The 10,448-nt window shown below is 45.5% G+C and overlaps 1 protein-coding gene across 3 annotated transcripts in view; it reads right to left on the minus strand.

The window, feature by feature from the left end:
- Positions 1 to 10,007, minus strand: part of TDRP (testis development related protein) — a 32,070-nt gene extending 22,063 nt beyond the window's left edge. The window contains exons 1-2 of one of the 3 annotated variants that reach the window (XM_060184958.1): positions 9,989 to 10,007; positions 9,439 to 9,589 (exon numbers count right to left, since the gene is read on the minus strand). In XM_060184958.1, coding sequence (XP_060040941.1) covers positions 9,439 to 9,534 — 96 coding nt within the window. In that variant the 5' untranslated portion in view covers positions 9,535 to 9,589; positions 9,989 to 10,007. Of the gene's footprint in view, positions 1 to 9,438; positions 9,683 to 9,802; positions 9,823 to 9,988 lie in introns of those variants that run through there. The other 2 variants (XM_060184959.1, XM_060184957.1) reach the window with 2 other exon arrangements.
- Between the last annotated feature and the right edge of the window lie 441 nt (positions 10,008 to 10,448).

Consider the following 10,448-nt stretch of genomic DNA (forward strand, 5'->3'; position numbering starts at 1 on the left):
CTCCGGAAAAAAAAACAGTAAAAGTGAATTTAGTCAACTCAGGTTTAGCTGAGTAGGAATAACAGCTTTAACTACAATGTTTCTTAATAACATTTACATTTGAAGATTACACAGAATTAAGATGCTAGGGTCTGAGAGATGGTCACTAAGCCTTCAACCTGTCTCAGGGCATCGGGTGGAGGCAGGCACCTGTGCTAATGATGATCCTAGGGTTTGCCCTCTAATTCCCAAAGAGGTCTTGTGCTCACTCTCAGTGAGTCTTGTGAGGCCAGAACTGACTGGTTCACCTGTGGCACCAAGTACAAATAGCACCTGGGAGCAGAAGCAGGCAAAAGTTTTAGGGACCCTGTTTGGTGCTTTGTGAGGATTTAAAAACAGGCTTAATTCAGTCACTGGAAAATATGTGTATTTGGAACAACCTTAAAAAAAAATCTTAAACAGTAAATGTTATAAAATTTAAATACTCGGGGGAGTCGGGCAGTAGCACAGCAGGTTAAGCGCATGTGGTGCAAAGCGCAAGGACTGGTGTAAGGATCCAGTTGGACTGGCATAAGGATCCAGTTCGAGCCCCCAGCTCCCCACCTGCAGGGGTGTCGCTTCACAGGCGGTGAAGCAGGTCTGCAGGTGTCTTTTCTCTCCCCCTGTCTTCCTCTCCTCTTCTCCATTTCTCTCTGTCCTATCCTACAACGACGACATCAATAACAACAACAATAACTACAACAATAAAAAGACAACAAAGGCAACAAAAGGGAAAATAAATAAATAAAATTTTTAAAAAGTTGTTTAAAAAATTTGAATACCCTGCCCCACTAGGGAAAGAGAGGGGCAGGCTGGGAGTATGGATCAACTTGTCAATGCCTATGTTCAGCAGGGAAGCAATTACAGAAGCCAGACCTTCCACCTTCTGCATCCCACAATGACCTTGGGTCCATACTTCCAGAGGGTCAAAGAATAGGAAAGCTATCAGGGGAGGGGATGGGATACAGAGTTCTGGTGGTGGGAATTGTGTGGAGTTGTACCCCTCTTATCCTATGGTTTTGTCAATGTTTCCTTTTTATAAATAAATTAAAATTATACATATAGATAAAAAATTTAAATACTAATGACCTTCCTCTCCCTCCCCCCCCCCCCGGTGTTATTTCTGGGTAATAAACTCAGGGGCCTTTGTACCTGCTTGATACCACTAGACAGCTTCCTAGCCCAATTATTTCCCCGTGTAAAGAGAAACATGCTGGAGTATTGTTTCACCATCCACTGAGCTCCCCTGCTGCTATTTATGATGGTCCCATATAGTTCAATGGATGGAACCCTGAATCTAAGGATAGTAAAGCATGTGCCCTACTCACTGAGCTCTGCACCTCCAGATAAAGTATTTCTAATGAAACTAATGTTTCATTTCTCAGATGAAATGCTAATACATGTCTAATGCAACAGATTTGTGGATTAGATGACAACTTACCCCATAGGGTACAAGTCTCATCATGCACAAAGACAAAGCCCACGTTAATTCCAGACACCACACAAAAGTGACACATCACTGGGAATGCTATGGTACTATGATGTTGCTTTCTCTATCTCACTATCTCTGTCTCACTCTGAAATAAAAAAAATAAATAAAAAGGTTGGGGCAGGCTGGTGATGCCTTTGGTACACATTACACATGTTACAATGTGTAAGGATCCAGGTTCAAGCCTCCTGCCCCCACCTGCAGGGGGGAAGCTTTATGAATGGTGAAGCATGGTTGCAGGTGTCTATCTCTCTTTCTATCTTCCCCTTCCCTCTCTAATTCTCTGTCTCTATTACTTATTATTTACTTATTATAAATAAGTCAGCCCGGGAGCAGCAACATGTGCAAGGCACCAGTGACACACACACACACACACACACACACACACACACACACACACACACACACACACACACTAGTATAAAAAGTGAAAATCTCATGAACAAACTGTTACACTGATTCAACTAATGTGTGGAACATAGTAAATTTAGAATATTGCCTTAGAATCTATTTCATTTAAAAAACCCATTTTACGGCTAGAGTACAGCTCAATGACAGAGTTTTACACATATAAAAAGGCCCTGGGTTGAATCCTTGGCACACACAACCACACACACACACAAATAATAATAATAAAACAAAACAAAATAAAATAAAATCTGTTTAAGCATGGCTACTAGAAGACCTTTACTGTATGTTCCTATGGCAGCAGCTGCCCCAGAGTGGAAGCCTCAAGCACTGTGAGGTCAAGCCTGGACTGAGCAAGGGTAAATGCTTTACCGCCCTCTTCCCTCATTCTCTGACTCCTCTCCTCTTCCAACAAACAATTCTCATTTACCTTATACTTGATCAAAGTAGGTCTTCTGGCTGGATGTCAGATTTATTAGGTCAAGTGGGTCCAGTAAGACAAACTGAATGAAAAACTTCCTTTTCCCAAAACTGGACCCAGATCTAGAATGGATCAAATCTTCCAAAGCCAGACAGTTCCTATTTATCCCTGCAGACCCCTTGAAGATAAAACCCCTTCACGATTCCTTTCTGCCTCTATTACAGGTCTAGCAATGGATCCTCAGAAGCCTCCTTACCCACTCAGCCCTGAGGCTAACTCCAGAGTCCTGTTCTGTGCATGGCACATCCCTGGCAGTTGGGGACATCAGAATCCAGATGACTTTCAAGATGCCCATCCTCAGCAGAAAGCATGGGGTCTGTATCCTCCTTCCAGTGAATATACTATCCTTATGCTTAGGGTTCCCTGGGAAAACCCCTAGCCAGTTGGTAAGAACAGCTGAGAAGAGGTTTGGAGTAGACGGTTGTATTAGGACAGGGGAGTCTGTCTCCCTGGCAGAGGGAGTTGGGGGTCTCACATGAGTGGGTGGCACAGTTCTTAACTGTAGTGTTAGCCCCTTGCCCCTAGCTTTAGCAAAAAACCAGGTTGAGAGCTGTACTTGCAATCAAAGTCCAGATTGTATCCAAGTTGTGCTTTCTTAGAAATGCAGCTATTCTGATTACAGTTTAACAAGGTTAGTGATATGGGAAGTTTTCAAAAGTCCTCATTTAGGCTTGTGAATATATGAAAAGCTGCACCGTGAGATGTCCCATACGAGAGGAATTAAAATCACATACAGGCCAAAAAACAGTTCACTCAGTAGAGGGTGCATCTTACCATGTGTGAGGCACTCAGTTCAACCCTCAGAACCAAATGGAAACACCATGGATAGCAGAAGATCCGGGGAATAGTGCAGTTTTCATGTGGTGTCTTTCCCACTCCACCCTCCTCTTTCTCCATCTCTCCTCTCCCCTCTTCCTTTCTCTAAAGCCCAAAGTGGCCACTTAACAGTGGTACTGTTATGTCAGAGGCCCAGGGTTCATTCCCCTATACTACACAAAAAATAGTAAGATAAATTAACAGTCACATAAAATATCTGGATAAGAAACTTTTGTTTTGCAGAGCATATCTGTCTTGGAGACACTTCCAGCCCTGCTTAATGGCTGGATGGGCACCTGCCAAAATCATATACACTAGCCCATTCTAGAAACCCACCCATGGATACGTGGAGTGCTAACACTGAATATCCATGTAACAGAGAGACTGGCAAAAGCCTTCTCAAATCATCAACAGTTTTTAAAAGCATATGTATCTACACAAGGAAATAGTATACCACACACACACAGAGAGAGAGAGAAAGAGAGAGAGAGAGAGATGAAGAAGCTCTATATGTATCCATAAGATCCCCAGCACATTGGGAGTCGGGCAGTAGCGCAACAGGTTAAGTGCACTTGGAGCAAAGCGCTAGGACCGGCGTAAGGATCCCAGTTCAACCCCCCGGCTCCCCACCTGCAGGGGAGTCGCTCTACAAGCAGTGAAGCAGCTCTGCAGGTGTCTATCTTTCTCTCCCCCTGTCTTCCCCTCCTCTCTCCATTTCTCTCTGTCCTATCCAACAATAACATCATCAATAACAATAATAACTACAACAACAAGGGCAACAAAAGGGAAAATAAATAAATAAATATTTTTTAAAAATCCCCAGCATATAGCTAAGTGGAAACAGCAGCACTCCTAAGTTGTTCTGGAGAGCCCACACTACCCAAACGCCTACGCTCCTCTCAGTATACCCACCAAGGAGAGCCAGATTAACCTTCTATTTCCTCATCTGTTCTACTCCTTTATTCCCTAACAGCAATAACACAACTGCACCCCACCCTGTGTGCACCCCTCCTGCACCCCCTTTCTCTAGCACTCTACAGCAATGCCCTCCTGCACCGCTACCCCTCCTAGCACCCTACCACAGAGCCCTCTCACCTCCCACCGGTTTACTTCCTTTTTGTTTTTTCTACCTTCAAAGCTGATTTCAAAACAACCAAAATGTTCTGTGTATGTTTGGAATGCCCACCTAATAAGTCGGGAGCCTTTTTCAAATTTTAACTTGAACATATGCCAAAAATTCTCTGAGGCCCATTGTTAAAAGCAGTAATTCACAACTTGCTGGAGCCTGTGCAGTCCGACTGAAGCAGCCGAGGAGCAGTCTCAAGCCCGGCTTTAGCCTAGGGAGCATCGCTCCACATTTCCTTCTCTACTGCTGCACAAGACACTGAGGAGCAAGGGCTCAGAAAAAAACCCAAGTAGATAAAGTTTGGCATTAATTGTTACACAGTTTTAAATGAAGTATTTTTTTCATCTGCAGTGCTGAAACATGATGACCCCTATCATGTGTGGCTCAAGAGACAAGGTACAGACAATGTGCTTACAGAGAAAAAGCAAATGTATGGTTTTATTTATGTATCAATGTTGAATGAATTGCTCTGCAAAAAACAATGTAACAATACTGGAGGGGGGAGAAGACAGAAGGAAGGAGGTCTAACATTTACTATCCAGATTTTTTTTTTTTTTAATTTGGTCACTGAGACTGTGCCACTTGAGAATGACTTTTTCAGATAGAAAGACAGAGACAGAGATAAGAGAGAAAGACATCACAGTACCAGAAGCTTTTTTTCAGTGTGGTGGGGGCCACGTCTGAACCTGGGTCATGTGCATGACAAAGCAAGCACATAATTCAAGTGAGCTATTTTTGCCAGCCCTATTCAGAAATCTTTCAACATATGTAAAACAGTTTTGGTTTTTCTTAAGGAGCATTTTCTCTCTGGATCAGTAAAATAGCTCACTGGGGTGGGGGGTAGGCGGTGCCAGCCCTGCCATAGAGGTGGTCCAAGTGACCACACTGGAGGAAGCTTTGATGCTGTGGCTTCTTTCACTCTCTCTCTGTCACTTTCCCTTTTTTTTTTTTTTTTTTTTTATCTCCAGGGTTATCACTGGGGCTTGGTGCCTACACTACGAATACACAGCTCCTGGTAGCCATCGTTTTTTCATTGTTGTTGCTGCCATTGTTGTTGTTGTCGATGTCATTGTTGGATACAACAGAGAGAAATTGAGAGAGGGAGGGAAGAAGGGCAGGGAAACTACAGACCTGCTTCACCTTTTGCAAAGGGACTCCCCTATAGGGGGGGAGCAAGGGGTTTCGAACAGGGATCCTTGAACAGGTCCTGTGCTTTGTACTATGTGAACTTAACCCACTGCACTACTGTCTGGCCCCCCATGTCACTTTCTATCTGAATAAGTCAGCCCAGAGTGATAAGGCTCCAGCAATGACAAAAAGGAAAGAAAGGAAGAAAGAGAGAAAGAAGAGTTTGCTAAGGTGACTGCAATGACTGATTCACTTTATGAATCTGCTATATCTTAATAAAAAATAGATGTGTATTCATGATTTTAATATATCAATAGTTTAGAGAAAACTCAAAGAAACTTAATTTCTATAGTATTAAAACTACTGTATTAACAGGTGTTTCTTAAATAAAAGAAAATATTTTGAATGCCTCATAGTCAAACTTAGTGGGCCCTAACACTAAGCTTCCTTTCTTTTTTTTCTTACTAAAATATGGACACAGATTATAGCTGTGTGACCTGATTTTCAAGGAAGCTAAAAACACAAGATATGAATACAAACGAGATTCTTTTCTAGAACAAGCAAAGTGTATCAGCCTACATGTAGATACTTAGCCAGCTAAGGTTTGGACAGACCCCAGGGGGCTGAAAAACTGAAAGGAAACAGAACTGAGAACCTCTCTAGTGAGACTGATTTTCAGAGTCAGTAAGTCTTTCTTGCAGATCAATCCCAGCTTCAACTTTAATATGAAAATTTGTAGGCAGAATCTTTATAGTGTCTTGTCATGATTTTAAAAGTTTAATTCTAAGAGAAACTGACTTTGGGATAAAGATCAATCCTCCTGAAGGAATTAACTAAATTTAGAGTATGACTAAGCTGTCACAATTTCAAAGGGCTCTGGTTTTCTATAGCAAAGCTTTTCCAACACATTAAACTATAGATAACTTTGATAAAAGGCACCACAGTCAAATCTCATTCCTAGGAGATAACAAGAGAAAATCCAGATGATCTTGGATATGGTGATGAATTTTCAGATATAACACCAAAGACAGAAGCAACAAAATTAATACTTGATAAACTGGGCTTCATTAAAAGTATAAACTTCTGTTCCACAGAGAAAACTGGCAACAATATTAGTAAAAACATACAGTTGAAATAACTCTGAAAATCAATTGTTGTGTATGTATATATTATATATTTCTGCTGCACAAATAAACTCCTCCTCAAAAAAAAAAAAGACTGGCAAAACAAAGTTACAAAGCCACTGCCTGGGAGAAAACATTTGCAAAATACATAACTGATAAAGAATTGTTATCTGAATTACATAAAGAACTCATAAAACCCACTAAAGAAAACAAGCAACCCAATTAAGAAATGGGGCAAAAATCTCAACAGATGCCTCACTAAAGAAGATAAAAAGATGGCAAGTAAGAAACAGAAATAAGCTCCTTAGCATCTGTCATCAGGGAAATGCAAATTAAAACAATATGCAGCACTACACACCTCTCAGAGCAGCAAAAACCCAGGAGCAACAGAATGAGGAGCAACAGGAACTCTCATTATGGCTGGTGGGAATGCAGCCATTTCAGGAGGTAGTGTGGTGGCTTCTTATAAAACAAAAAACATGCCCATCAATAAAGATGCCGTGTCTATACACAACAACAACAAAAAAGGATGAATTTTGCCACTTGCAATAAAAATTCCATGGGAGTAAACTGAAAAACATGAGATGGAAAAAGACAGATATTGAATGAGTTTTTGCACAGTACAATATAAGAAAATAAGATCAAGGAATAGACAGCACAAAGTAAATATAAACCAATAGACAAGGACAAGAGAAATGGTTATCTGGTAGGGGGGGATTGCGGGAGTGGAGGGAAAGGGGTTAAGCAAAAGTGGTGAGTGATAATTTAAAAGTAACAGTTTTAAAAACCTAAACGTATTTTCATAGACTCAGCAATTATACTCCTCAGTATTTGCCCAAAATAGTTGAAAACATGTTCACACATAAACTTTGAACAGTGTTTATCCGTAAATTTTATCTGCAATTGCCAAAACACGGAAATAACTGAGATGTCCTTCAGTAGTTAATGAGTAATATTCTGGTGTCTGGAATATTATTCTGCACTAAAGAGAAGTGAACCATAAAACATGAAAAAGACAAGGAGGAACCTAAAATACATTAGTGAAAGAAACTAATCTAAAAATGCTGCAGAGTGGGTGATTCCAATTCTAGGACACCCTAGTAAAAGACACCACTACTATGAGACAGTAAAAGCGCAGTGGTTGACACAGGAGCTGAAGAAGAGATGAATAGGAAGCACAGAGGATCTAAGGACAATGAAACTTCCTAGATACTATTATGGCAGACAGATTATATTATACATTTCTGAAAAAAGGTTGCATTGTACATTTGTCCAATTGCCCCAAATGGATGATACTCAGAGTGACTCAAATGCCAATTCTGCACTGTGAATTACAGTGACAAGCAGGTTCACTGGTTGTAAGTGGGGCAACTCCCTCTAGTACTGTGAAGTCTTCTAAGTAGGTACACACACACACACATACACTTATACAAGAAATTGGAGAAATAAATATACAGGTACAACGTGGGAGAAGGTGATGAATCTGTAAACCAGAAGATTGGAAAAAGAACTCGACTAACCCGTTGAATCTAAGTGATGTTTGGTGCTCAAGTATTCAACAATTTCCAATTTTCCGTATGTTTGAATTTTCACTTTATTTATTTTTGCCAGGGTCTTGCACCAGGGTCTTGAACACTTCCACCACTCCTGAAGCTGATTTCTTCTTTTCAGATAAAGGCGGGTAGTGAGAGACATCAATGCACTGCTCAGCCATCCATGGGGCTTCCCCTGGTGCCCTGGTGCCGGGGCTCAACTCTAGGGGTGAGCAGGCTAAGTGCTCTCCTTAGAAATTTTTCAGGTTAAAAAGAAACTGAGAGGCCAAGATGGATTTTAGCACACACTTATTAAGCGAAATAGAAAAGACACAAGGAGGATCAATCAAAAAATGTTCTATAGTTCATGTAGAAAGACAGTATTGCTCAGCTTTGACAGACAAAATATTTTCTGCGCTAAGTAACTGTAAACACGTGCAAATGCTATCATTCCATTTCAGAGCCAGTGTTTCAGAGAGTAACCATAAAACTTTGAGATTAAAAGTAAATAAATAAATAATAGGATAAGCAAAAATAAATTTGTTAAGACACAGCGGGAAGCATATTGAAATACTTTATCAAATCCACTCTCCATGAGTTCAGAAGGACACTTAACTCCTACAAGAAAACTCCATTCAGAAGAAACAATTTCAGTTTGTTTTTTTTTTATTCAACAGCGAAGATACCACCTCTCCTCTACTAAGAGTATTCAGAAGTACACTGGCCACCGATAACTTCCACAACTGCTGTTTAACACCTACAGAAGAGTTCCCAAACACTGAACCGAAAAAAAAAGAAAAGAACCTTCATGATCGTCATTAAATTAAAAAAACAAAGAAGTCGCAGACCTGCATTTGTGACCTCAATTTCATTTTCCAGCAGAACTGCGCCGGAGGTGGGGGAGGGGCGGACGAGCGGTGCGCGGAGTCCACCTGGGACCCTTCCCACCAAAACATTCCCCGCATTCCCCGCGCCGCCCCGGCCTCCCGCCTGGCCCAGGATGAAGAAAACAGCTGCGTCCAGACCCGCATTCGGCGCGGGGTCACCCGAGCGGCGGCATCCGGGGGCGACGCGGGGCTGACAGGCGGGCAGGGCGCTGGGTGCGGGGTGCCCGGCGCGCACCCCGAGGACGCGGGCGGCGCGCTGCGGCGGGTCCCAAGGGTCCACGTCGCGCGCCGCCCACCTGCTCCTGCTCGCACCTGCGGGCCCGGCCTCACCTGCGCCCCTCGCCCCGAGCGCCCACACCTGTGCTGCCCGGGGGGCTTGGGGTGGGGGGAGCTCGCACCTGCGCCCTCGCGCGCCCCTGCGCCCCTCACCTGCGCCGCGGCGGCGGGCGGCGGCCCCCCCGACAGGCCGTCGTCTTCCTCCGGGGTCTCGTCCAGAAGCACCCGGCTCCGGCCCAGCTTCCACATGCTCCGGGTCGGGCTGTTCCCGGGCCGGCCCGCGGTGGAACTGGGCCTGCGGCTCCTGCGGACCCGACGCGCCTGGCAAGTGGGCCGGGCCGCCCAGAGGGCAGCTCACCCTGCGGCCCGGCCCGCCCCCCCGGACCCGCCCTCCCCGCCCTCCCCGCCACTCCACCCCACCCCCCGCCGCCCCCGGGGCCAGGCGCCCCCTGCAGGTCCGGGACGCGTGTCCCAACCAGACCCTCTCCGACACACACACCCCAGGGCCGGCCCGCACCTCCGCCGCCCGCGCCTTCCATCCCAGGACTTGGAGGGGACCTTCCCGGGGCGGCCCCCTACCCCACGGGGCCCCCACCCCTGGGGGCCTCACCTCTGGGCCCACACCCGGGTGGCCCCCTGCCCCTTCACCCTTCACCTCCCCCTTGCCCACCCCTTGCCCCCCCTTGCCCCCCGCCCCCCTCACCGCGGCCGAAGGGCGCGGCCACGTCCGGCGGGGGGCGGGGCGGGGCGGCCGGCTCCGGTCACCTAGACAACGGCCTCGGGACGCGGCGCGGGCGCAGTGCGCATGTCTAGGGCCTGGCCGGGGCTTCGGGGTGCGGGTGGGGGTGCGGTGTGTGGCCCCCGCACTCGGTCTCCGCAGGTCTGGAAGGCCCGGGAACCCTTTCGGGTAGACCCTAGCCTCGGACAGCTGAAAGTGCGCGCTGGGAGGGGAGACGTACTGAGAGATGGGGGTACCCTGAAAAGGGGGCGCCGTGGTGTTTGGAGGTGCAAGAGCAGATGTTTCCCCTTGGTGCCTGAACTAGGCCTTGCTGGGCCGAGGCTGGCGGGGGCGGGTGGAAGAGGTCAGGAAGAAGAGATGAATCCATGAGGCTAAGGCAGAGGTGAGGTGGACCTGGGGCAGCCAGGAAACAAGCCCCTTCTCC

The sequence above is a fragment of the Erinaceus europaeus genome, chromosome 2, assembly GCF_950295315.1.
Source record: "Erinaceus europaeus chromosome 2, mEriEur2.1, whole genome shotgun sequence".
In the NCBI taxonomy this organism is placed as follows: Eukaryota; Metazoa; Chordata; class Mammalia; order Eulipotyphla; family Erinaceidae; genus Erinaceus; species Erinaceus europaeus.